Below are 23462 nucleotides of genomic sequence, written 5' to 3'. Positions count from 1 at the left end.
CACTAGATTGTAGTTAGGGGTATCAGAGTAAAGAGGGCTGAATACAAATGCATGCCACACTTTTCAGATATTGATTTGTAAAAAAAAAAAATTGAAAACCATTTATCATTTTCCTTTAACTTCCACAATTATGTGCCACTTTGTGTTGGTCTATCACATAAAATAAATACATAAACTACATTTTAATTTTTGGTTATAATATGACAAAATGTGTAAAATTTTGAGGGGTATGAAAAGTTTTTCAATGCACTGTATGTTACGACAAGCAAGAAGTAGATTTCCTCTTGCCTGCTGGAGGAAAGGCGACTATGTGCTGCTAGGGGGTAGACTTAATCTGTTACTTGGCGTTGGCAAAGTACAGAATCACCTTAAAACAATTTAACTTAATAAACCTGACTACCTAAAAACATTCTTCCATCTAGAACAAAGTTAGCAGTACTAACCTGCCTCCTCTTCCCCCAGAGATTCCTAGTATCATCATTCATGTCCCCTGCCAATCAATAACCCGAATCATCCTATAAAGTTAGGTATGGCACATGAGCAAGATAATGCTAGTGTTAGGTAGGCAGAAAAAGTAGAAGCCAGCCATCTGTGACATGATGCGTTTCATCTTGCATTTGCGCATATCTCATTTCCTTGATGGGAGGGGGGAAAAAAAGACTTTGCAAGATCCCTGACAAAGTCTTTTTTTTTTTTTTCTTTCAAACAAATGGATGAAATTTTGTATAGCGCATAGCATATTGGGCTTCATATAGCATTTTAGGCTTCATACAAAATTACACTAAAAACTGGTTCCACAGTTAGAAACGAGATCTGCATGCCTTGCCCTTCCATGTGCTCCTTGATGCAAAGGCCAGTTATAGGTGAGGGCAGTTGCCCTTTGTTTATATTGTTGAAATATTGCTGGGGGGACGTACTGGACACCTTTGCTGCCATTGTGCTATATGCTGGGTGCCCAACGTGCCCCTGTGCCTCTAAAGAGGGGTGGGCTCCCGCTAGGCTCACCAGCCCTCTGCCTATCTATTATAATGCATCTGCTTCCACTGTGGAGGCTCTCAAAATTTAGAGTTAGGACTACAGAAAATACTTGGGTGCCTTGACAGGGCTCTGTAGCCTATGCATGTATTTGCAAATGTGTGCAAACTAAACCCCTCTTTTTTTGGGGCTTTTTTTTACAAATGAAAACCCCTGTTTATAAAGCACACTGTTAGACAGGACAATTCGGTTGGTTAGCAGGCTAGGAATTTCCTTGGTTTTGATATAAAAATGAGATCTCCCTGAAGGCACTGGTGATGTTTCCTTCCCAGGGAGCATCTGTACGGCTGGGTCTACATCACCATTGCCTTCAGGGAAACCAGGATTTAAGAAGTTAAAGCAAAGAAAAAACAAATGTTAGATGATTTCCCATCAGCATTCAGAGCTGCACACTCATATGAATTTTATTGAAATGCGAAAAAGCTTCACTTTAACCACTTGCTGACCGCCGCAAGTCAGCCCCTCACAGGCAAAGTGACATATATATACGTCACTAGCCTGTGAGGCTCTGGGGAGCGAGCGCGCGCTCCCGCGTGGTCACGGACCCCCCCCGCGCGTGTGACCGGCAGACCCGATGTCCGCCGGTCACTTGGCGATCGTCGGTGGAGAGGGAGAAAGGCAGGCAGCTAGTGTAAACAAGCCGCCTGTCATTCTTCCCTGTGTAGAAACAGTGATCATACGGTTCTACTATGTAGGACCGTTGATCACTGTTCCTACACCTCAAGCCACAGCCAATCACAGTTAGAATCACGCCCCTAGGGACACACACCACCCCCCCCCCTCTCAAATAAAGTTAACCCCTTCACTGCCAGTGTAATTTTACAGTAACAGTGCATATGTATAGCACTGATTACTGTAGAAATGTCACTGGTAACCCCAAAAGTGTCAAAAATGTCAGTCAAGGGTCCGATCTGTCTGCCGCAATGTCGCAGTACTGCAAAAAAAATCGCAGATCGCCGCCATTATGCGTTAAAAAAAAAGAACAACAAAAATGACAAAAATCTTTCCCTTTGTTAGTAAACACGATAACTTTTGCGCAAACCAATCAAAATACGCTTTTTGCGATTTTTTTTTTTACCAAACATATGTAGCATAAAACAAATTGGCCGAAAATGTTAAAAAATTTTGATTTTTACATTTTTTTTGGGGGGGGGGGGAATTTCATATAAAAAAATGTGAAAAATATTGTTATTTTTGCAAAATTGACGAACTTTTTTTGTTTATAGCGCATGATCAAAAAATCGCACAGGTGATCATATACCACCAAAAGAAAGCTCTGTTTGTGGGAAAAAAAGGACGTCAAATTTGTTTAGGTACAGCGTCGCACGACCGCGCAATTGTCCGTTAAAGTCACGCAGTGCCGAATCGAAAAATACATCCTGGTCAGGAAGGGGGTAAAATCTTCCGGGGCTTAAGTGGTTAAAGAGAGCCTGTGAATACAGAAATATGGAAGCTGCTATTGCTGGTCTGGGGCTGTCTGTCTGATCCTGGTTCATTACCTGTAGGTCACTGACCTAGAATAGGTATCCAGCCAGTTCGTTAAAAAAAAAAAAAAAAAAAAATCCACAGTGCGCCAGGTCATTGAGTATCTGGGTAATAAAGCTGCCAAGGCTGGGCTGAACTGCTTGATCTGCAAATTACACAGGGAGACCAGCTCTCCTCCCTTTGTAATCGGCATTCTATTTCCTCTTTAACAGTGGAGTGCCACTCTGACAGCAGCTCCTGATATATAAAGCTGTCAAAATGATATCCAAACTCTTTAGAAATCCACAGACATAGGATTGTCTGTAACCCCTGTTGCACCCAGTTGATAAAAGGCGCCACTGCGATTTGGGCATGTTGGCTCTCCTCTGTCACGTGCTCCTCCAGCAGCTGCGTGTGGGCGGGGAGAACTCCCCACAAACTGCATCATGGGACACCTCCTGGGGATGCCCCTCCTACTGCCTGACCTAAAGAAACAAAACTCAGAGTGCAGGGAGAAGTTCCTGACCCTTTCCAGATGGTCTGTGGTCAACAGAGGACAACATTACATTATCAGTCCGGGTATGGCACAGTGAGGGCACCCAAACTGCCCTCCCAGGTCTGTCAGGAAGGCACTTTCTCCTGCTGCTAGCTATACTCTGTGGTAAGCTGGGCAACTCTGTCCTTTAACCGCAACTCTGTATGATAAACTGTCCACCTCCCTTGTATATACTCTGATATAGGCTGGATCCCTCTGTCCTCCTCCTCCCTCCCTACTAGCTGGCTCCGTAACTGCACATGCACAGTTCCGAAGCCGGCCCACAGCTATATTTTTTTGGCCAGCTGCCATCCAATACGGATATTTATGGACAGTGAAAAAAGCAGCTGATTTTTACAAACTGTCTGTAAATTTATGAACGGTTGGCAACCCTATCCATGATTCAAATTATTTTACCCAATCCCAACCTCCATGTCGTTTTAGAAATGCCAGCCTCCACCCTCCATCTATTGGCTAGTTAAACTACTCTTCAAATTTTCTGGGATTACCGGAGTTTGTATAACACAATATTATTGCCTGAAATTATTACAACTGTATGTAAATGACGATTTATTATGGTAACTTGCTCTGTACACTTTTTACTTCATATTTTTCTTTTTGACTTTGTTTGTAAACATTTTTAATATAATACATTAATAAAAATTCATATTTTTTTATATATGGTGGCTTCCCATCGTTAGTTACAGTACCGCTAAAATCCCAATAGCCCTCTACCATTCTCTCTCTTTCTCTTTTTTCCTTATTACTTTCTTCTTTTTTTCTTTTTTCTCTTTTTTCCTCTGGTTTTTATTGTCCTTCTTTCCGTTTTTGTTTTCTACATCTTCCTTTATCTGTTTCTTAACTCTTTTTTCAAAACGTCTCTCCTTTTCCACGCAACTAACACGGCTTCTGTGCCGGACCCACACACCCGGGTCCTACACAGTCCCAGTGCTGTTTTGAATTACTCTTCAAATTTGGTAGCCTGTAAGAAGATATAGAGAGCAGAAGGAGGTGGACCAGAAAGCTGCCACTGCTATAGAAGTGGATATAAGCATGCAAGCGGAAACATGTAGGTGGGTGAAGGAACATTTGGAGATCAGATTCCCTCCACAGGTTCACAGGAATGTGCTCTAGTGGTATTATGTCTTACCTCTCCATTTTCTTTTTGCAGTTTTGATTTTATGGACAAGCAGCTGGTAATGTCATTGGATTTCCTCAGCTCTGAAGGAAAGAGAAAAGAAAATATAACTAAAAGGGATGTATATTTTTTTTTATTTTGTTTATTATAAATCCATGATGTGCTTCCTGCACCTGATTATTAAGTCATCATTTACATGGGAGAAAAGAAAAGGCTTTGTGCTACAATATTGAAATACCCAACAAAGTAAAAACCAGGGGCTTTCTAGGACACCACCCAGGAATTTAGATTAACAAAAAAAATTTCCAATCATATTAGTCACATCATACAAACATTTTAAAAAAATCACATATTATGCTCAATACAGGAAACATGAACATGGGCTTTTAAGGTGCAATAGAGGTCATACTCATATTTAAAAATATAAAGTAAATATTTTATTAATATTAACATTTAAAATTCTATATATACTGTACAATAAAAAGCATTAGCTACAGCACATGTACAGAATAAGCTTGTGATACAATCTTACATATACAGATGTTCTGTTATCAACACTGCTATCTTGCATTACTCAGTATTCAAATATTCACAAAATGTCATATAACATTACAGTAAATATACTGTTCTATCCATTAGCTATATTATACAGTGAGAAAATAAACACATTTTGCTGTGTTTTGCACAATGATACAGGATGCATATCAAGAGTAATAAACTAGATTTAATAAAAAAATAAATAAATTATGTAGACGCCAAGTAAAAAAAAAAAAAAAAACATCACTGGGGGAAATTTTAGGGCGTATGTAATCACTGCAATTAAGGATCACCTATTCATCCTCAAATGCAATATCACTTTAATACAAAAAGATAATACTTCCTTTGTAAATCAAAAGAATTTTTAGAGATCCAGAGATAAATGGTATCCTGGATGCCGCACTGAATGCCCATTTCTCATTCTGGCATCCAGGACATTTTCACTTGATATGAGGACCCAAAAATTCTATGTAAGATTGTATCACAAGTTTAATCTACATGCTCTGTACTTCATGTTTTCTTATATATATATATATATATATATATAAATTTATATATATATATATATATATATATATATATATATATATATATATATTATTTTTAATGTGTATCAATCAAATGGTGGCTTTATACTTGTATACACTAGTTTTATCTTCGTTGCACCTTACTTTTCAAGTTTTGTTTAGTTCAAAAAATGTGGCATGTGATTAATTGATGTTTTGTGTTTTCTTACTATGCCTTCTTTTTTTCTTTATATTTGTATTATTTATTTTTTATTTTTTAAAACTTCTTTTCATTAGTTTTGCAAGGTAGAATATAAAACAGAGCCTCTGGGCATACCCCATCTCCAGAAAAACAAAAAACAAAGACAATAAAAGACAAACCTTCAAGGTTACACATTATAATCTAACATAACATTTGCTCAGCACTAAAGGTAGAATTATGAAGGGGAACAGTTTTGGTACCAAACATCTATAACATTCCACTGGTGTAGATCACATGCGCCTTTCAACTGCTGCACTCGCAATTAAATTATAGTGTCTCTAGAAGCATACGTCCACATACACAAACATCTGCAGGAGTCTAAAGTCTCAAGCAGAGGCAGTTAAAGAAGAGTCAATCCAAATATCCCACACTTTATAAAACTTATGGTGGCATCCACGGGGATGGTAAGCAGATTTAGATAATGGTAATACAGCATTCACCAAGAACTGCCAGAAGATGACAGTGGGGGCTTCCCTGGATTTCCATTTCAGTATAATGGCTTTAGGGGCATAAGACAGGAGTAGACTGAGGAGGGTTCTAAGTGCCCTACGGGGGGCTAGAGGAGTTACCAACCCAAGTCAGCATACCTCTATGGTGAGAAGAATCCCCACTGTGGTCAAAGTGGTCATGAAATGTGTAACTTCAGCCCAGAAGCTTTGATTTACCCAACATGTCCAGAAGAAATGTTTGAAGTCTGCATGTTCTTCGGTACAGCGTCAACATTGGGAAGAAAGACCTGGGTACATTTTATTTAACCTGTCAGGTGTCAGATACTGTATATCCATATTTGTCTCATTTGTCAGTTGATTTTTTTTGCCCTCTGTGTCCCAATAAGGAGATTTCCCTTCACTTCCTGTCCCATACCCAAAACAAGAAGTGAGAGGAAACCCCTCCAAACTAAGGCTGTCACCAGAACTAGTGTCCCCATTTGAAGATTTCCTCCTTATTCCTGCCCTACGGAAAACTACAAGCTTGGGATTTTATTTCACTTACACTCATGGGTAAAATGGTAAACAGGACAAATAAGAAGGGTGACTATCCCTAAAATAGGCACAGACAGCAATAAAAACCTGATAGTTGTGCTCCACTCCCCTCTCCCACTCCGCTCTATCCAAAATAAAGAAAAAAGTTTTGCCTTTAGTTATGCTTTAACTAGTTTCCACCCGGCCTATAGTAAAATGACGGCTGGGCGAGACAATCATCATTCCAGGTGGACGTCATATGATGTCCTCCCGTAACGCGCCTCATGTGCGCTCCACAGGCCACGCTGTGGTGCGATCTGTTACCCGTTGTGTCCACCGGACACAGTGGATGACTGATCAGCGTACCAGCTGCTGCCGGTACCATCCGATCACTGTGACCAATAACAGCAGATCACATGACAATTGTACATAATGAATGGCACTCAGCAGCCTTTCGCTTATCTTCACATGTTTTCTAGTCTAGTCTATCTCCTTCTTCCGTTCACAAATGCCTGCTGTTTACAGAGCTAAGTAGCTCAAAGTAAAAATTTACACACCCAAGTGAATAAGAAAGAAATAAGTTAAAGAAGTAACTCCTTTTCTCCTTTTCCTTCCTCCATATGTCCTTCAATGAGAGACGTCATGCTTGAAAGGAAACAGCTTTTGTTTTGCTCTCTCTTAAAAAAAAAAAAAATCCAATGATGTTTTGGAAATCATTTGCCATGTATTTAAAGTGTTTGTAAATCCTAATAAGGAAATGTTCCCATTTGCTGTGACTGTTTTGTTACTGTCAGTTTTTGGACCTTTTTACTGCTTCTTGTGCCTGGCTGACAACTCTACCCACAGGCTTCTAATACTGTGGTAGTGTTTTAGCATCACATGCTGGGACTACAGAGTGCCATGCCTACCTACAGCATGCTTGTAAGGTCACTTTAGTCAGTCTTCCTCAAAATTGTATGACTGGCAAACGAGACCAGCAGGAGCATCAAAAGCATCACTGTTACTTCATATCATCATACTACAAGGGCTGTACCAAAAGTAAGGCAAAATTGGCATACCTTTTTATTAACAAAGATCCATTCAAATTCCACATTTTGGTAGAGTAACTCTTCCTCTATATTAACTCTTCTTCTTCTTTTTTTTATTACAGCTAAATAATGGATTCTTAGAAGAAGTAAACGTACCCCGATTGAGTTCTTGATGAAGAAGAAGTGCAGGCTGTCCAACATGCACAAATTGAGCAATGTCTTGTCATTGATGAATCTTGTCAATGGTGTCATCTCTGTAAAAATTCCATTGCTATCTTTGGACGTTGGGCAGCCTGCATCCCTCCTTCATCAAGAACTCAATGACAGCACATTGCTTCTGCTTGGAATCTATTATTTAACTGCAATGAAAAAGAAGAATAGTTTCTACAGAGGAAAAGTTACTCTGTTATGCCCAAGCTTGTATTGCTTTTGGAACAGCCATCATATTTCCCCAAATATATTGCTTGCTTTACTTCCAATGAATTGGTTAATCTTCATCACTTCTTCCAAAATATTGCATATAAAAGTATTTTCTTACTTTTGCTACTCATAGCTTTACAATTCTGTCACTGATAGAAAACTTTATGGTATAAAATAATTGCTTTGTTCTGTTATTTTCAGTTTCAGTTCCTTTTTTATAAGCGATGTTGGATTGATTGTTAAATGTAGTCCCAGGACGGGGTCACCTTGCAACACAGACCAGGGCTTCCTCATAAACCTAACCTGTTTATATTGTGCTTGAATTTCATTATCATTTAAAACTGCATCTCTTCCCATTACATTCCTCACTTCCCAGATCATTTCCTCCAACTTCTCTTTCTTATAACCTTTCTCTACATATCTTTCCTTGAGGAAATGAGATTAACATTTAGAATACAATATCTCAGTACATTTTGTTCTCACTGTAATCATTTGCCCTTCTGTTATCCCTGATATCCAGGCTGGATAATACTCTTTCTAGGTAAAACCTATTTCTATTTTGATTCCTTAAAGCTGGACTCCGGGCCAACAGCTACTGTAAATACACATAAAAAAAATACATATTCGGAGCTGCTTTACCCACCAAAGGATTTGTGTTTGTGTCCATTCAGTCCTGAGATTTACATCGAATTGCTACACAGAACAGCCCTGTCTGGCTTGTCCCTCCTTCAGCCTGTGACTGAACAGTGAAAAGAGAAGCAGCAAAATGTTTACCTCCCACTCTCTGCTATTGTGCTCTCTCCTATCAGCATGTTGCTTGATAGCGCATCAGCCTGCAGAAAAATGAATCGGCCCCTTGTGCTGGTTCTGCCCCGGTTTGAAAGAGCTGATAGCAGAAGGAAGAGTGAGCAGATGGGAACCACGCTGGTTGCTGTGGATTGACACTAGTACACGGTATAACGGCATAGTAACTCAATAAAAGTAGAGCTAAATCCTCAAAGTGTAAACATTGATTGAATTCATATATCAGTAAAGTGGAAAACAAATTGTAAACCATATACCGTTTAAAGTGCAAGTGCAACACAATAGAAAAAATTCAATGAACATACCCCCCGGACAGTCAGGGCTAGTGCATTCCACAATGGCTAGCCTCTGATCTGTCCGGGTTCGCACTTACCTTTTAGAAGAAATACTTACTTTTAAAATTTCTTCTCCAGCGCTGCCATCTCAGGTGTGGGCAGCTTGAAGCCAGCGCAATCCTCTTCCACGTCCTCTTCCGTCCTCTTCCGTCCCACGATGCACTGCGCCAGCCCCGCTGTCACTTCCGGGTCTGCAGTGTCATCCCTGCACAGCTTCTGGGCATGCCCAGAAGCTGTTTAGCAAGGTATGACGCGCCTACACCGGAACTGACTTCGGGGCCGGTGCAGGCGCATTGATTCCTGGGAGCGATGACGTTCAGCTCCCAGGAATCATTGCAAAGCGGAAGTGACGACCGGGCCGTGCGGCCAAGGGAGGAAGTGGAAGACAGGTGAGTATTTTTTTCTGCAATTACAAGGTGAGTAAAGAAAAAGAAAATCCTAACTACCCATTTCTTTTTCAGGTTAGCTATAGCAAGCGGATGGCCCAAAATCGACTATGTAGATTTTGTGGCTGGAACTCCGCTTTAATAAACAGTTCATTGTAACGCTCTGGCGTTTGTTTTAGTGAACTGGATTTGCAGCTGCAGAATTTCCACTCAGTAGTCCTGTAGAGATGTGTTGAATCACCATATCCAACTCTCCAGACTCATCATTGTGGCCCAGCCTGCTTCAGCATGCACATATACAGACACTCAGATAAGATGTTCCTGGAGTGATAGTTTGTATGCGATACTATAGAGGTGATGTGCTGAAAGGACAGGCGTGAGTAGTGATAGCAATGATAGGCACTCAAGTAGTAATGTTCAGGAGTGTTGGTGATAGATAGTATGCAGGTAGGTTAGCAATCATGTACAAATAACAGGTGGTAGGGGACAGCAGATGAAGTGTACAGGAATTGCTAACTCAGTGCAAGGATATAGATGGTAGTAGGCTCAAGAGCTAGCAATCTATGTAACAGTGCAGATGATAGAAATAGTAATGCATAGATAGCAACAGTCTTTAGTATGCAAGAGTAGATAGTGTAAGTTGATAGGAAGGAATCCCCTGTGGGATACTTATCACTAGTTGGTTTAGAGAGATGAGGGGTCCGGTAATGAGATAAGGATCAGGTAGCGAGATACAGGATCAGTAGCGAGATACAGGATCAAGTAGCGAGACTCCGGTCTATCCAGATACTGGGGAAATAGCTGGAGGCTTCGGCAGCGTCAGACAAGGCTGTATAACAAGCGGTTTGCACGAACACCTTGTGAGTGAAAGCCGGCGATTGAAATAGCCGCTCAGAGCGGCACCTAGTGATGACGTCATGCGGCTTAAAGAGATAGGCAGGTATATGCATTCCACCTAGCTGAAAAGGTGGGACGCAATGCGGAAGAAATGGGCTGGAAGGGTACCGAAGGTACCAGAATCTTACAGTTCTTGCTCATATCCATCTTGATACCGTTCTTAGATATGATGTATCCTAGGAATAAATGCAGACCTGCTCACGGATATAGAAATACGGGAAAACTTAGGGAGCAGTGACCATAGGTCAATTGGTTTCAGTATTAATTACAGTAATAGGAAACACAAGGGTAATATTAAGACGCTGAATTTCAAAAGAGCCAATTTCCCTAAACTGCGCTCACTGCTAGAAAATATAAAATGGGATAGAACCCTGGGAACAAAGAACACGGAGGAAAAATGGGAGTGCTTCAAGAGCATACTTAACAAGGGGGTGGGCCAGTGCATTCCACTGGGAAATAAATTTAAAAGAACAAAACTAAACCCTGGGTGGCTAAACTCCAACATAAAAATGTATATTAGAGCTAAAGAAAAGGCCTTCAAAAAATACAAGACTGAGGGGTCAGTGGCAGCATTTAAGCATTATAAAGAGTGTAATAAGAAATGTAAAGATGAAATCAGGGCGGCTAAAATAGAACACGAGAGACATATAGCGGAGGAGAGTAAAAAGAACCCCAAGAAGTTCTTTAAGTATATAAACAGTAAGAAAGCGAGGCCAGAACACATTGGCCCCATAAAAGATGATAAAGGAAAAATGGCCACTGAGGACAGAGAAAAGGCGGAAGTGTTAAATAATTTCTTTTCTTCAGTCTTCACAAAGGAATCGGGGGTCTACACGAACCCAGCTTGTAAGGCCGAACTAAATAATACACCTCAGGAAGTGCCGCCATGGCTAACAGAAGATAGACTTAGAGCTAAACTAGAGAAGCTTAACATAAATAAATCCCCGGGACCGGATGGCTTGCACCCGAGGGTTCTTAAAGAGCTCAGCCAGGTGATTGCCAGACCATTATTCTTGATCTTTAAGGATAGTTTACAGACGGGTATGGTGCCAGCTGATTGGAAAAAAGCCAACGTGGTACCAATATTTAAAAAGGGGCCGAGATATATCCCGGGTAACTATAGGCCGATCAGCCTAACATCTGTAGTCTGCAAAATATTGGAGGGGATGTTAAGGGACCACATACAAGACTTTAGTAATGAAAACGGTATTATAAGTATTAATCAGCACGGATTCATGAAAAATCGTTCGTGCCAAACCAATCTATTAACCTTCTATGATGAAGTGAGCTGCCACCTAGATAAAGGTAAGCCTGTGGATGTGGTGTATTTGGACTTTGCAAAGGCCTTCGACACCGTTCCCCACAAACGCTTACTGTACAAACTAAGGAAGATAGGTATGGACCATAAGGTGAGTACCTGGATAGAGAACTGGCTCCAGGGGAGAGTACAGAGGGTGGTGATTAATGGGGAGTACTCGGATTGGGCGGGTGTGGAAAGTGGGGTCCCCCAGGGTTCTGTCCTGGGACCAATCCTGTTTAATTTATTCATAAATGATCTAGAGGAGGGGATATCTAGTACAATCTCAGTATTTGCGGATGATACTAAATTAGGCATGCCAATATCTTCTATGCAGGATGTGGAAACCTTGCAAGCGGACCTGAACAAAATAACGGAGTGGGCAACTACATGGCAGATGAGATTTAATGTTGAAAAATGTAAAGTAATGCACTTGGGGGCCAGAAACCAGAAAGCAAGCTACTCGCTAGGGGGGGAACCTCTGGGTGAGTCTAGGATGGAAAAGGACTTAGGGGTACTGGTAGACAACAGGCTTGGCAGTGGCATGCAATGCCAGGCCGCAGCAAGCAAAGCCAACAGAATACTGGGATGTATAAAAAAGGGGATTCACTCCAGAAATAAAGAGATTATTCTCCCGCTCTACAAGACTCTGGTCCGGCCACATCTGGAGTATGCTGTCCAGTTCTGGGCACCGGTCCTCAGAAAGGATGTGCTGGAACTGGAGAAAGTCCAGAGAAGGGCAACAAAAATAATTAGGGGGATGGAGGACATCAGCTATGAAGAAAGACTACAAGCCCTGAACTTATTCTCTCTGGAGAAGAGACGATTGAGGGGGGATATGATATCAATGTACAAATACTGTACTGGCGACCCGAGCATAAGGAACAAACTATTCAGAGAAAGGAGATACAATAAGACACGTGGCCACTCACTAAAACTAGAGGAAAGGCGGTTTAACCTTAAAGTGCGTAAGGGGTTCTTCACTGTAAGAGCGGTAAGGATGTGGAATTCTCTTCCACAAGCAGTCGTATCAGCAGGGAGCATTGATAGTTTCAAAAAACTGTTAGATGGACACCTTAAAGACCACAACATACAGGGGTATACAATGTACGGCTAAAAGCAAACACACACACACATCATAGGTTGAACTGGATGGACTGATGTCTTTTTTCAACCTCACTAACTATGTAACTATGTAACTATGAATAGTACTTCTTCCTTATGAAATAGGCATTTTTTCAATTATACATATAAATTGTGTGCGAGTAATCTGGATAGCACAAGTCTTACATGTCTTACATGTTCGGACAAGGACTGAGAATAAATGAGTATATCATCCAGATATACCACAACACAAACATCAAGTAAGTCTCTGAAGATGTCATTTATGAATCGCTGAAATGCTGCGGGAGCATTACACAACCCAAAAGGCATCACTAGATATTCAAATAATCCGTATCTGGTTCTGAATGCCGTCTTCCACTCATCCCCATTATGGATTCGGATGAGGTTGTATGCCCTTTTAGGTCCAATTTTGAAAAGTAGGTAGCTCCGCGCACTTGTTCAATGAGTTCGGTAATGAGAGGTAAAGGATAGCGATCCTTTATCGTAATGGTATTTAATTGCCTATAGTCAATAATAGGCCTGAGACTTAAATCCTTATTGCGGACAAAGAAAAGTCCTGCAGCTGTGGAAGAAATAGAGGGTCTAATAAACCCTTTCGCTAAATTCTCATCCAAGTATTCCTTGAGATGAGAAAGTTCATCCTGAGAAAGAGGATAAACATGACCGAAAGGGAGTAGATCAATAGAACAATCGTAGTCCCTATGGGGAGGCAATACTTGAGCATTTTTCTCAAGGAAGACTTCTGATAGATCCTGATAACATGGTGGTGGTGAAATTTCATCTGACACCATGGACAGGATTTTTTTATATGATTGGAGGTTACACGTGGTCTCGCAGTAGTGAGAGGGGAAGGTTAGAGTCCGTATTTTCCAATCAATGGTTGGTTGATGTATGTGTAACCAGGGAAGTCCCAAAATAATGGGAAAATGTGGTGAAGGTAATACATCAAAAGTGGTGGTCTCAGCATGAGACTCGTTAGCAGTAGCAAGGAGTGCTTGTGTCTGATTGGTAATTGGACCAGAAGATAACGGAATACCATTAATAAAACTAACAGAGACAGGTTTAGATTTTGAAATAATAGGTATTTTATTTAAAGCAACAAAACTAGTGTCAAGGAAGTTGTTACAAGATCCTGTGTCGATCATAGCCTTGGTGGTGATCCTATTGTGGTCCCACTGTAAGGTCAAATGAATAAAAAGATAGGGATTAGAAAAAGAAGTCGTTAATCCCCCCAGCAAGACATGTGAACACTCACCCTCTTTTTTGCGGACAAGGGGACAGACGCTTATCAAATGATTCGGGGAGGCGCAGTACATGCAGAGATTTTCAGATCTTCTCCTGGCTCATTCAGTAGACGATAATGGTGGGCGTATGGTTCCTACCTCCATAGGAGTAGGGTCAACGGGCGAAACCCGAGAAGGATTGGATAATGGTACTCCCATTTTCTCAGCCTTTCTTTCTCGCAGTCGCCTGTCAATATTGATGCTGAGTTGTATTAAGGCATCCAAAGTGCCAGGTAAATCCGCTCGGGCGAGCTCGTCTTTAACGGCTTCTGATAACCCGAGTCTGAACTGGGTTCGCAAAGATGCATCATTCCACCCTGAATCAAGGGTCCATCTTTTGAACTTTGCTACGAAGTCTTCAACAGGTCTCCTTCCTTGTTTTAAAGCCCTCAATTGGCTGTTAGCAGTACTCTGCCTATTTGGGTCTTCATATAAGCTAGCGAGTTCTGCTAAGAATAAAGGATAGGAGTTAAGAAGAGGGTCATTTTTCTCAAAGAGAGAGTCTGCCCAAGCCCGTGGATCACCCGACAAATATGAGATAGTGGTGCAGACTTTAATTTGGTCTGTGGTGTAAGTACGAGGTTTTAAATTAAAAAGCAATTGACATGCGTTTTTAAATTCACTAAATTTTTTCCGATCACCTGTAAACACTAGAGGAGGGTTTATTTTGGGCTCACGAGGTTGAGCAGCAGTGAGCTGTGAAACACGGGCTATCTGCTGTCTCAAAGTCTGATTTTCATTTTTCACTTCGGCAAGGGAAAGGATTAATGCATCTACCTTTTGTGTTAGTTGTATCACATGAGTGGCTAATTCTGCTGAAGCCATTTTTTTTTTTCTGGTTCGTGCAATCTGTAGCGCTCCGGCGTTTGTTTAGTGAACTTAATTTGCAGCTGCAGAATTTCCACTCAGTAGTCGTGTAGAGATGTGTTGAATCACCATATCCAACTCTCCAGACTCTTCATCATTGAGGCCCAGCCTGCCTCAGCATGCAAATATACAGACACTCAGATAAGATGTTCCTGGAGTGATAGGTTGTATACGATAGTATAGAGGTGATGTGCTGAAAGGACAGGCGTGAGTAGTGATAGCAATGATAGGCACTCAATAGTAATGTTCAGGAGTGTTAGCAGATGGTGATAGATAGTATGCAGATAGGTTAGCAATCATGTGCAAATAACAGGTGGTAGGGGACAGCAGATGAAGTGTACAGGAATTGCTAACTCAGTGCAAGGATATAGATGGTAGTAGACTCAAGAGCTAGCAATCTATGTAACAGTGCATATGATAGAAATAGTAATGCATAGATAGCAACAGTCTTTAGTATGCAAGAGTAGATAGTGTAAGTTGATAGGAAGGAATCCCCTGTGGGGTACTTATCACTAGTTGGTTTAGAGAGATGAGGGGTCCGGTAATGAGATAAGGATCAGGTAGCGAGATACAGGATCAGTAGCGAGATACAGGATCAAGTAGCGAGACTCCGGTCTATCCAGATACTGGGGAAATAGCTGGAGGCTTCGGCAGCGTCAGACAAGGCTGTATAACAAGCGGTTTGCACGAACACCTTGTCAGTGAAAGCCGGCGATTGAAATAGCCGCTCAGAGCGGCGCCTAGTGATGACGTCATGCGGCTTAAAGCGGAGTTCCGGGCACAAAAACGATTTTTTTTTTGTGCCCCTCCGCTAGGTAGAGCTCACCTGAAAAGGAATTGGATAGTTATTTTTATTTTTTTTTGTTTACTCACCTTTTTATTGAAGATCGTAAATACTCACCTATGACTGCTTCCTCCTCCAGCGCCGAGGCTCACCCCGTCACTTCCTGCCTCGCAATGATTCCTGGGAGCTAAACGTCATAGCTCCCAGGAATCAATGCGACGGCACCGGCCCCGCTCGTCATTTCCGGGCGACGCCGCATTCCCCTGCTAAACAGCTTCTGGGCATGCCCAGAAGCTGTTTAGGAATGCGGCGCTGCACCGGAAGTGACGAGAGGGGCCGGTGCAGTGCATTCTGGGACGCGAAGACGCGGAAGAAGACAGAGAAGAGGACCGCGCCGGCTTCAGCTGCCCACAACAGAGATGGAAACGCTGTGGAAGAAATTTTCTAAGTAAGTATTTCTTCTAAAAGGTAAGTGCGAACCGGGACAGATCAGAGGCTAGCCATTGTGGAATGTGCTAGCCCTGACTGTCCCGGGGGTATGTTCAGCAAAAAATCATTTCTGTGCCCGGAACTCCGCTTTAAAGAGATAGGCAGGTATATGCGTTCCACCTAGCTGAAAAGGTGGGACGCAATGCGGAAGAAATGGGCTGAAAGGGTACCGAAGGTACCAGAATCTTACATTCATATATTGACTTTAAAGTGTTTCTGCTCTTATATTATCCAACTGCAGGACAATGTTTCCACCACCAAACAGTCCATTAGAATGAGTCTCTTATCAGATGGCGTGGACCATTAGATTATAAATGTTCAGCAATGCTTAAATATAATGATCCCAATGTGGATTAGTGACTCTGTCACCGTGAACCACCACTAAAAGAGGGCCGCTTAGAAGATAATATGGACCATTAGGGTATAAATGGTCAACAAAGCATGAGTGACAACCAGATGTAAATTGCGTCTCAGTGTTAATCCCCTCCATCATCTCCCGGCATCACCATCAGGGAAAACTAATGGTACAGATCCATCCTGAAGTATGTCATACTTCAGCTTTTATTTAAAACTTCAGAAATGCACCCATAAAACTAAAAACATCCAAAAATATATCACTGTAGCAGGCTAGTGTAGCAAGTTGCTCACCCATGCCGGACTCTAGTTGGCATATGTGAGTGATGGCATCTAGCAGTAGCCATGCCCTATGCTTTTCGTTAGAAATGATGTCGTCAGGAGACTAGCTGGCTATGCTTTTTTCATTTTTTTTTTTTTTTTAAACTTAATTTTAATACATTTTTTTCCCAGTTATTTACAGCACATTATACAGGAGTTATTGCATATATGTTATACACTGTAACGAAAATAAAAAAAAGGTCTGGCAAGAATCAAGACTGGAACAAACAACTAACAAAAAAATGTGCTGTCATATATTTGAGAAAGGGTATATTAACCAGCTACACATAATGTAATAGAATAATGGTCGATTAAACTTTATAAAACTCAAGCTAGTAGAATAGTGGTCTAGACGGTGAAACACTCTCAGTCACGGTATGCAAGTCCAGGTATAGGTCATGAATACTCACACATCCCCCCACATTCCCCCACATGTGAAAGCAATTCCTCTTGATATTTTACTTACTCCGTAGCTGCCGCATTACACATTATTATGAGAACATGCAAGTGGTCAGTTCTCCCTCATCTCACAGGTTCCATCCGTAGCTGCCCACCTACCCGACACCTTATTAAATTTTTTTAGACATTCTCTTGCTTGATAAGTCAATTTGTAAAGCGGTAGTGCCTGATTAATCAAGTTCTTCCAGAAATTGATAGGAACCCTCTCTGAATAAATCCACTGCATCACCACCGCTTTTCTAGCATAGAATAGAAGGAGCCTAAGGAATTGTTTTTGACAAGATCGGAGATCTATGTCCTCCAGGATCCCCAGTATGCACCACTTAGGGTTGCACATATTGGGGAGATCAAAGTTTGAGGAAATAAATTGTGTTACTTAACACCAGAAAGGCCTTATTTTATCACAACTCCACAACATATGCAGGAGATTCCCTTGGGTATTATGACATTTGTGACATTCTGAGTTGTCTCTCTTCTTCATTTGAAATAATGTATGTGGGTGTAATATGTCCCGTGGAAGATCTGATTTTGGATCAGTCTGTCCCTGGCCAAAATTGCTGTTGTAAAGTAGGTTTTGAGCAGTTCTTCCCAATTATTGTCCGATAAATCCGGAATATCTCTTGTCCACCAGGCCCGTATGGTGTCCAAGCGGGACGGTACACTCCGAATTAGAGTACTGTAGTATGAACTGATTAGCTTAGAGTGGCTATCATTCAATAGTTCCCTTTCCAGTGAGGAATGCTTTTTCATTTTTAATGTCAGAGGTTTACAATCACTTTAAATCCTTTAACCCTTTGCCAATATTTACAGAAATTGCTGTAAAATATGAAATATTCAGTTCATTAACAAGTCCCTGGTGGATAATATGTGAATAAAAACTCTGCTCCAATCTGCTTCTACATACCCAATTCATCACCCATTGGGCACCACCATCTTGCACTTTACTTTACTTTACTGTATAGAAAGTGAAGCCAGGCTGTCAATCATTGGCCTTTTGTCAAGACCAGAAAGAGTGGGTAGAAAAAGCTGCTAGGTAGTTATTGACTGCACAATTATGAAAGCACCATTTTGATTGCTTGATTGGGGAATGGAAAGGTTCACTTAAAATAAGACATACTGTAAACTCTAATTTTATTCATGCCCCTTCAAAAGAATAGGCAGTTGTCTATGTAATGTTTCCAAAATAGTAAATGTGAAATATTACTTTTATAAATATATTACTACTCATATATGAAACATTGTGTATACTTTCCACTGCACTACTCTTTAACTGTAAGTAAAATGCTAAATAAAAAAAAAAAAGTCAAAGCATAATAACATTTTTATCAAAAACTCAAATTGTAGCTTGGTAATTCAAAATTGTTTTACAGCTTTAAACACTTCAGCCCCGTAAGGATTTGCCCCCTTTCTGACCAGGCCCTATTTTGCGATTCAGCACTGCGTTATTTTAATGAACAATTGCGCGGTCGTGCGACACTGTTTCCAAATAAAATTTGTCCTTTTTTTTCCCACAAATAGAGCTTTCCTTTGGTGGTATTTGATCACCAGTGCGATTTTAAATTTTTGCGCTATAAACAAAAAAAGAGTGATCATTTTGGAAAAAACAAATATTTTTCCCATTATGCTATATAACATTCCCAAAAAAAGAAAATTGAAAAATCAAAATTTTTTTACATTTTAGGCCAATTTGTTTTCTGCTACATATTTTTGGTATAAAAAAAAAATCGCAATACGCGTATTTTGATTGGTTTGCGCAAAAGTTATCACGTTTACTAACTACAGGAAAGATTTATGTTATTTTTATTGTTTTGTTTTTTTTTTTTTAACTAGTAATGGCAGCAATCTGCAATTTTTTGTGGGACTGCGACATTGCCGCGGACAGATCGGACCCCTGACTGACATTTTTGACACTTTTGGGGGGACCAGTGACATTACTACAGTAATCAGTTCTATAAATATGCACTGTTACTGTGTAGTATGCAATTGGCAGGGAAGGGGTTAACACTGTTGGTGATCAAGGGGTTAAATGTATGCTTACTGATGTGTGTGTGTGGGTGGGGGGGATTCTGTGACAGACACAGAGATCGCAGGTTCAGCTATGCTGAATCTAGTAAACCCTGCTTGTCTGTCACAGCGGGAGAGCGCCTCCGGCGGCGCCAGAATCACTAGGAGTCCAGCGACGTAGGTCTACGTCGCTGGACCCAGGGAAGCCGCACAAGCCTCCGATGATGTCATTTCTATGACAAAATGCGTCAAGCTGTAACGCACGCTGCCTCATTCGTCCACTCCACTCCTTTCAAGACATTCGGTGAACCGCACGCTAAGTCCCCACTTCCGGGTACGGCGGTACGGCGTGAGTCTCATACATAGACCTCGGAGAGCAGCCGCGAGGCTGGAACAAGTCTGTAAGGGCACCAGCAGAGACTTTTTTCTTCGTTCCGAGTGAACACATTGCAGTGACTTTTTAACGTTTTTAACGTTTTTGTTCGTGTGAAGAGTTTTAAATAAAAGGAGTTTTTAACCTTCTACAAGATGAGGAGCCTTCTTTCTTTTATATCCTGAGCCAAAAGGCGTATCCAGAGGACCCCCATATACCAACAGGAACCCGGAGCATATGAGATCAAGCACAGATTGATTCTTGCTGGCGTACGCCAACAGGAATCCACGGGATCCGGTAAGTGAGCTATCTAACCATTCGGCACCCGACGTGAAGTGGAGGGTCACACTACTACTGCATCAGTATTTGCACTGAAAGGACTATACTGCACCATTTGCACTTTCTTCTTTCCAGCACATTATCATCACGGACTATATATAAACCATTGGCGGCTTGCCCCTGGTTTTTTCATTGTATTTATTTATTTATATATTGCACTTTATGTATGTTACATAATTAATTCTATGAACATAATCATCAGCACATGTAATGCACTTTATGGATATTATCCACTCACCCAGTTAACAATTGCACTTTAATCACTGATGGTAACATTTTTGCTGCTTTATATTTTCAAGTTAATAATATTGTTTTTTGTGACATCTTTATCACATAGCATATATGATTTATATGGGTATGAGGCACTGAATTCTAATACAGTTTAAGCTACAGTATATTAAGCAGTGGGGTTACACAGCCCCCTATCACCAGAGGTTAGCGCAGTTTTTTCCAAACATTTGCACTTTCTTTAATAATGGCTTTCTTCTTGCCACTCTTCCATAAGGGCCAGATTTGTGAAGTGCACGACTAATAGTTGTCTTGTGGACAGAGTCTCCCACCTGAGATGTGGATTTCTGTAGCTCCTCCAGAGTTACCATGGACCTCTAGGCTGCTTCTCTGATTAATGCTCTCCCTGCACGGCCTATCAGTTTAGGTGGACAGTCATACACGGTTTGCAGTTGTGCCATACTCTACATAAACTTCTCCACAACCTTATCCCTGACCCATCTGGTGTGTTCTTTGGCCTTCATGATGATGTTTATGTTTGTACACTAAGGTTCTCTAACAAACCTCTGAGGGCTTCACAGAACAGCTGTATTTATGCTGAGATTAAATTACACACAGGTGGACTCTATTTACTAATTAGGTGACTTCTGAAGGCAATTGGTTCTACTAGATTTTACTTTGGGGTATCAGAGTAAAGGGGGCATAATACAAATGCATGCCACACTTTTCACATGTTTATCTGTAAAAAATGCTAAAAACCATTTATCATTTTCCTTCAACTTCACAATTATGAACCACTTTGTGTTGGTCTATCACATAAAATGTCAATAAAATACATTTATGTTTTTGGTTTTACATTTTGTCACTATTGTGACAAAATGTGGAAAATGTCAAGGGGTATGAATACTTTTTCAAGGCACTGTATATGCAGATCAGGAATTATGACTTCACTCTGCAGCCAGAGACAGCCAGTTAGAACTTTCAAAAAGTCATAAAAACGAAACATTTTCAAAAGTAGGTCAGCAATGGCAGCTGAAAATTGTAATTTTTACTTTAAAGTACTGTCAGTACTGAAAAGGCTCCAGAGCTGCAATGTAGAACTTGCTTTACATATCTGTTTTAGTGTCCCGAGTGCACTGTATCCCATAACGCTTTTTCACACTTCCCAGCAGGTGAGTGCTTTCCTGTCCCTATTGCCTTTAGTTCATTCCTGTTTGCCAGACAGACTTCTGCTCATAGGGATTGAGCGAGTGTAAACACACAATAGGAACAGGGATTTGGGTCTTCTAATATGCTGAGGAAGGTATGTAAAAGTTTGGTCAGACTCCAGTCAGGGCCTGTATTGTAGTTTATGTTGCAATATGGTGCATGCCTTTTTTTTGGACGTTTTGATGCTTTGCTAGCCCATTAATTTAAATAGGTTACCTAAGGCAGGCCAAAGATGATACGATTTTCTTTGTTGCAGGAAAGAAAATCGCTCGATTCCCCCATCAACATAGCCAGTGTTGATGGGGGAATCCCTCCCATGAAGCTTTTGTGTTCTCCCAGCGGGAAGGGGGGCGCAGGGAGCCAACCCCGCCTGCAGAACACAGTGATTACTGTTAGCGGCTAAAGCCTCTGGTAATAATCGCAACCTAAACACCAACAAGTGTGTTGTACCCAAGTCGATCAATCAAACCAGCTTGCTGGTTTTTCAGCCTGCCCATACATGGTTTGAATCTTCTCCGGTCCCTGCTGAACCTGGTTGGAAACAGGCTCTGAGCGGCTTTACCGCAATGTACCACAATGCTAAGGTGTGTATTAGTTGTAGCCACTGGTAATAATCGCAACCTAAAAACCAACAAGTGTGTTGTACCCAAGTCGATCAATCAAACCAGCTTGCTGGTTTTTCAGCCTGCCCATACATGGTTTGAATCTCCTCTGGTCCCTGCTGAACCTGGTTGGAAACAGGCTCTGAGCGGCTTTACCGCAATGTACCACAATGCTAAGGTGTGTATTAGTTGTAGCCACTGGTAATAATCGCAACCTAAAAAAACGGCAAGCTGGTTGTACCCAAGTCAATTGATAGATCGACTCGGGTATAATCAGCCTGCCCATACATGGTTTGAATCTTGTCCGGTCCCTGCTGAACCTGTTTCGAAACCGTCTCTGGATGGTTTTAATGCAATGCACCAGGACATTAAGGTGTGTATAGGCCCTTAAGCTTTTACAACCTCTAAAACTGCTGGACATTAGGAAGTCAATAGGAGGAGACCCAAAATGTTCCAAGGCTGCAGAAAACAGTGCACATGTACTGTGGTACATAATGCATTTATTTACAGCATTTTGATATAATTAAAATTACCAGCTCAAAAATAATGACATGATAATTGGGTCACCTTTCTGCAGCATGGTATGAGTTGAAACTCCCCTTTGCCAGTAGATAGGTGGCAATTCATCTCTACAACCTGCCCATTTAAAAAGGCAGACAGTGGCATGAGTTATGTGCATCTCAAGGTATTCTAGTGACATCAGAGAGGAATATGAAAGCTTTTTGTGCTTCCCCTGTGACAGCGTACAGAATATAATAAATTGCAGGATTACTCCAGTCCAGTGGAGCAAGGAAAAAAGAAAAAAAAATACTACCACTTTGGCTGTTTTTTCATTGTGATTGATAACAGAAAATTCAAGCCTAATGCTGCTTTAAGGACAGACTGATAGCAAGACCTTCATCTGTAATGAACTGTTCTCATGAAATAAAACACGCTTGATAGATGCCGAATAAAAAGTAACATGGCTAGATGCCACTTTCATAATTAAAGTGTCCCTGTCATTCCAGAATAAAACTTGTGCCATTTGAAGATCAGACTTAAGAGGTGTATCTGGATGACCATGCCTTTAAATCTCTGCACAGTTAATAGAAACTACTGTATATTTTCAGGGAGTAATAATGTTCGGTGGAGGTGCTTGTGTTGGAATATCAATGGGGCACAGGACAGATAGGAAAAACGCTATTTTGTGCTATACAGATAATGTGCTTTGTGACTCTAGGGGTACTTCAGCATTTGATGAATGATCTGATGATGTGATGAATGATGGCCTGGTTTCCAGGATATTTTTCTTTCTGTCTTTATAAATTCAGTGACCGCCCTTTTCATGCAACAATATTTCTTTGATTATTTATTTTACAAACTATTCTAACATTTCTTCCTTTGTCTAGCCTTTTATCTTCCCCCTTTCTCATTTCACCA

General features: G+C 41.0%; 1 protein-coding gene across 2 annotated transcripts in view; it reads right to left on the bottom strand.

Moving 5' to 3' along the window:
• The window catches only part of PARP8 (poly(ADP-ribose) polymerase family member 8), a 427949-nt gene that overhangs the window by 177335 nt on the left and 227152 nt on the right, over positions 1-23462 (bottom strand). For both annotated transcript variants that reach the window (XM_082252530.1, XM_082252529.1), the window contains exon 5: positions 4185-4255. In XM_082252530.1, coding sequence (XP_082108656.1) covers positions 4185-4255 — 71 coding nt within the window. The remainder of the gene's footprint in view (positions 1-4184; positions 4256-23462) is intronic.

Source organism: Pelophylax lessonae, assembly GCF_965119305.1.
Source record: "Pelophylax lessonae genome assembly, chromosome: 1".
NCBI lineage: Eukaryota > Metazoa > Chordata > Amphibia > Anura > Ranidae > Pelophylax > Pelophylax lessonae.
This window is presented reverse-complemented; position numbering and strand designations above follow the sequence as displayed.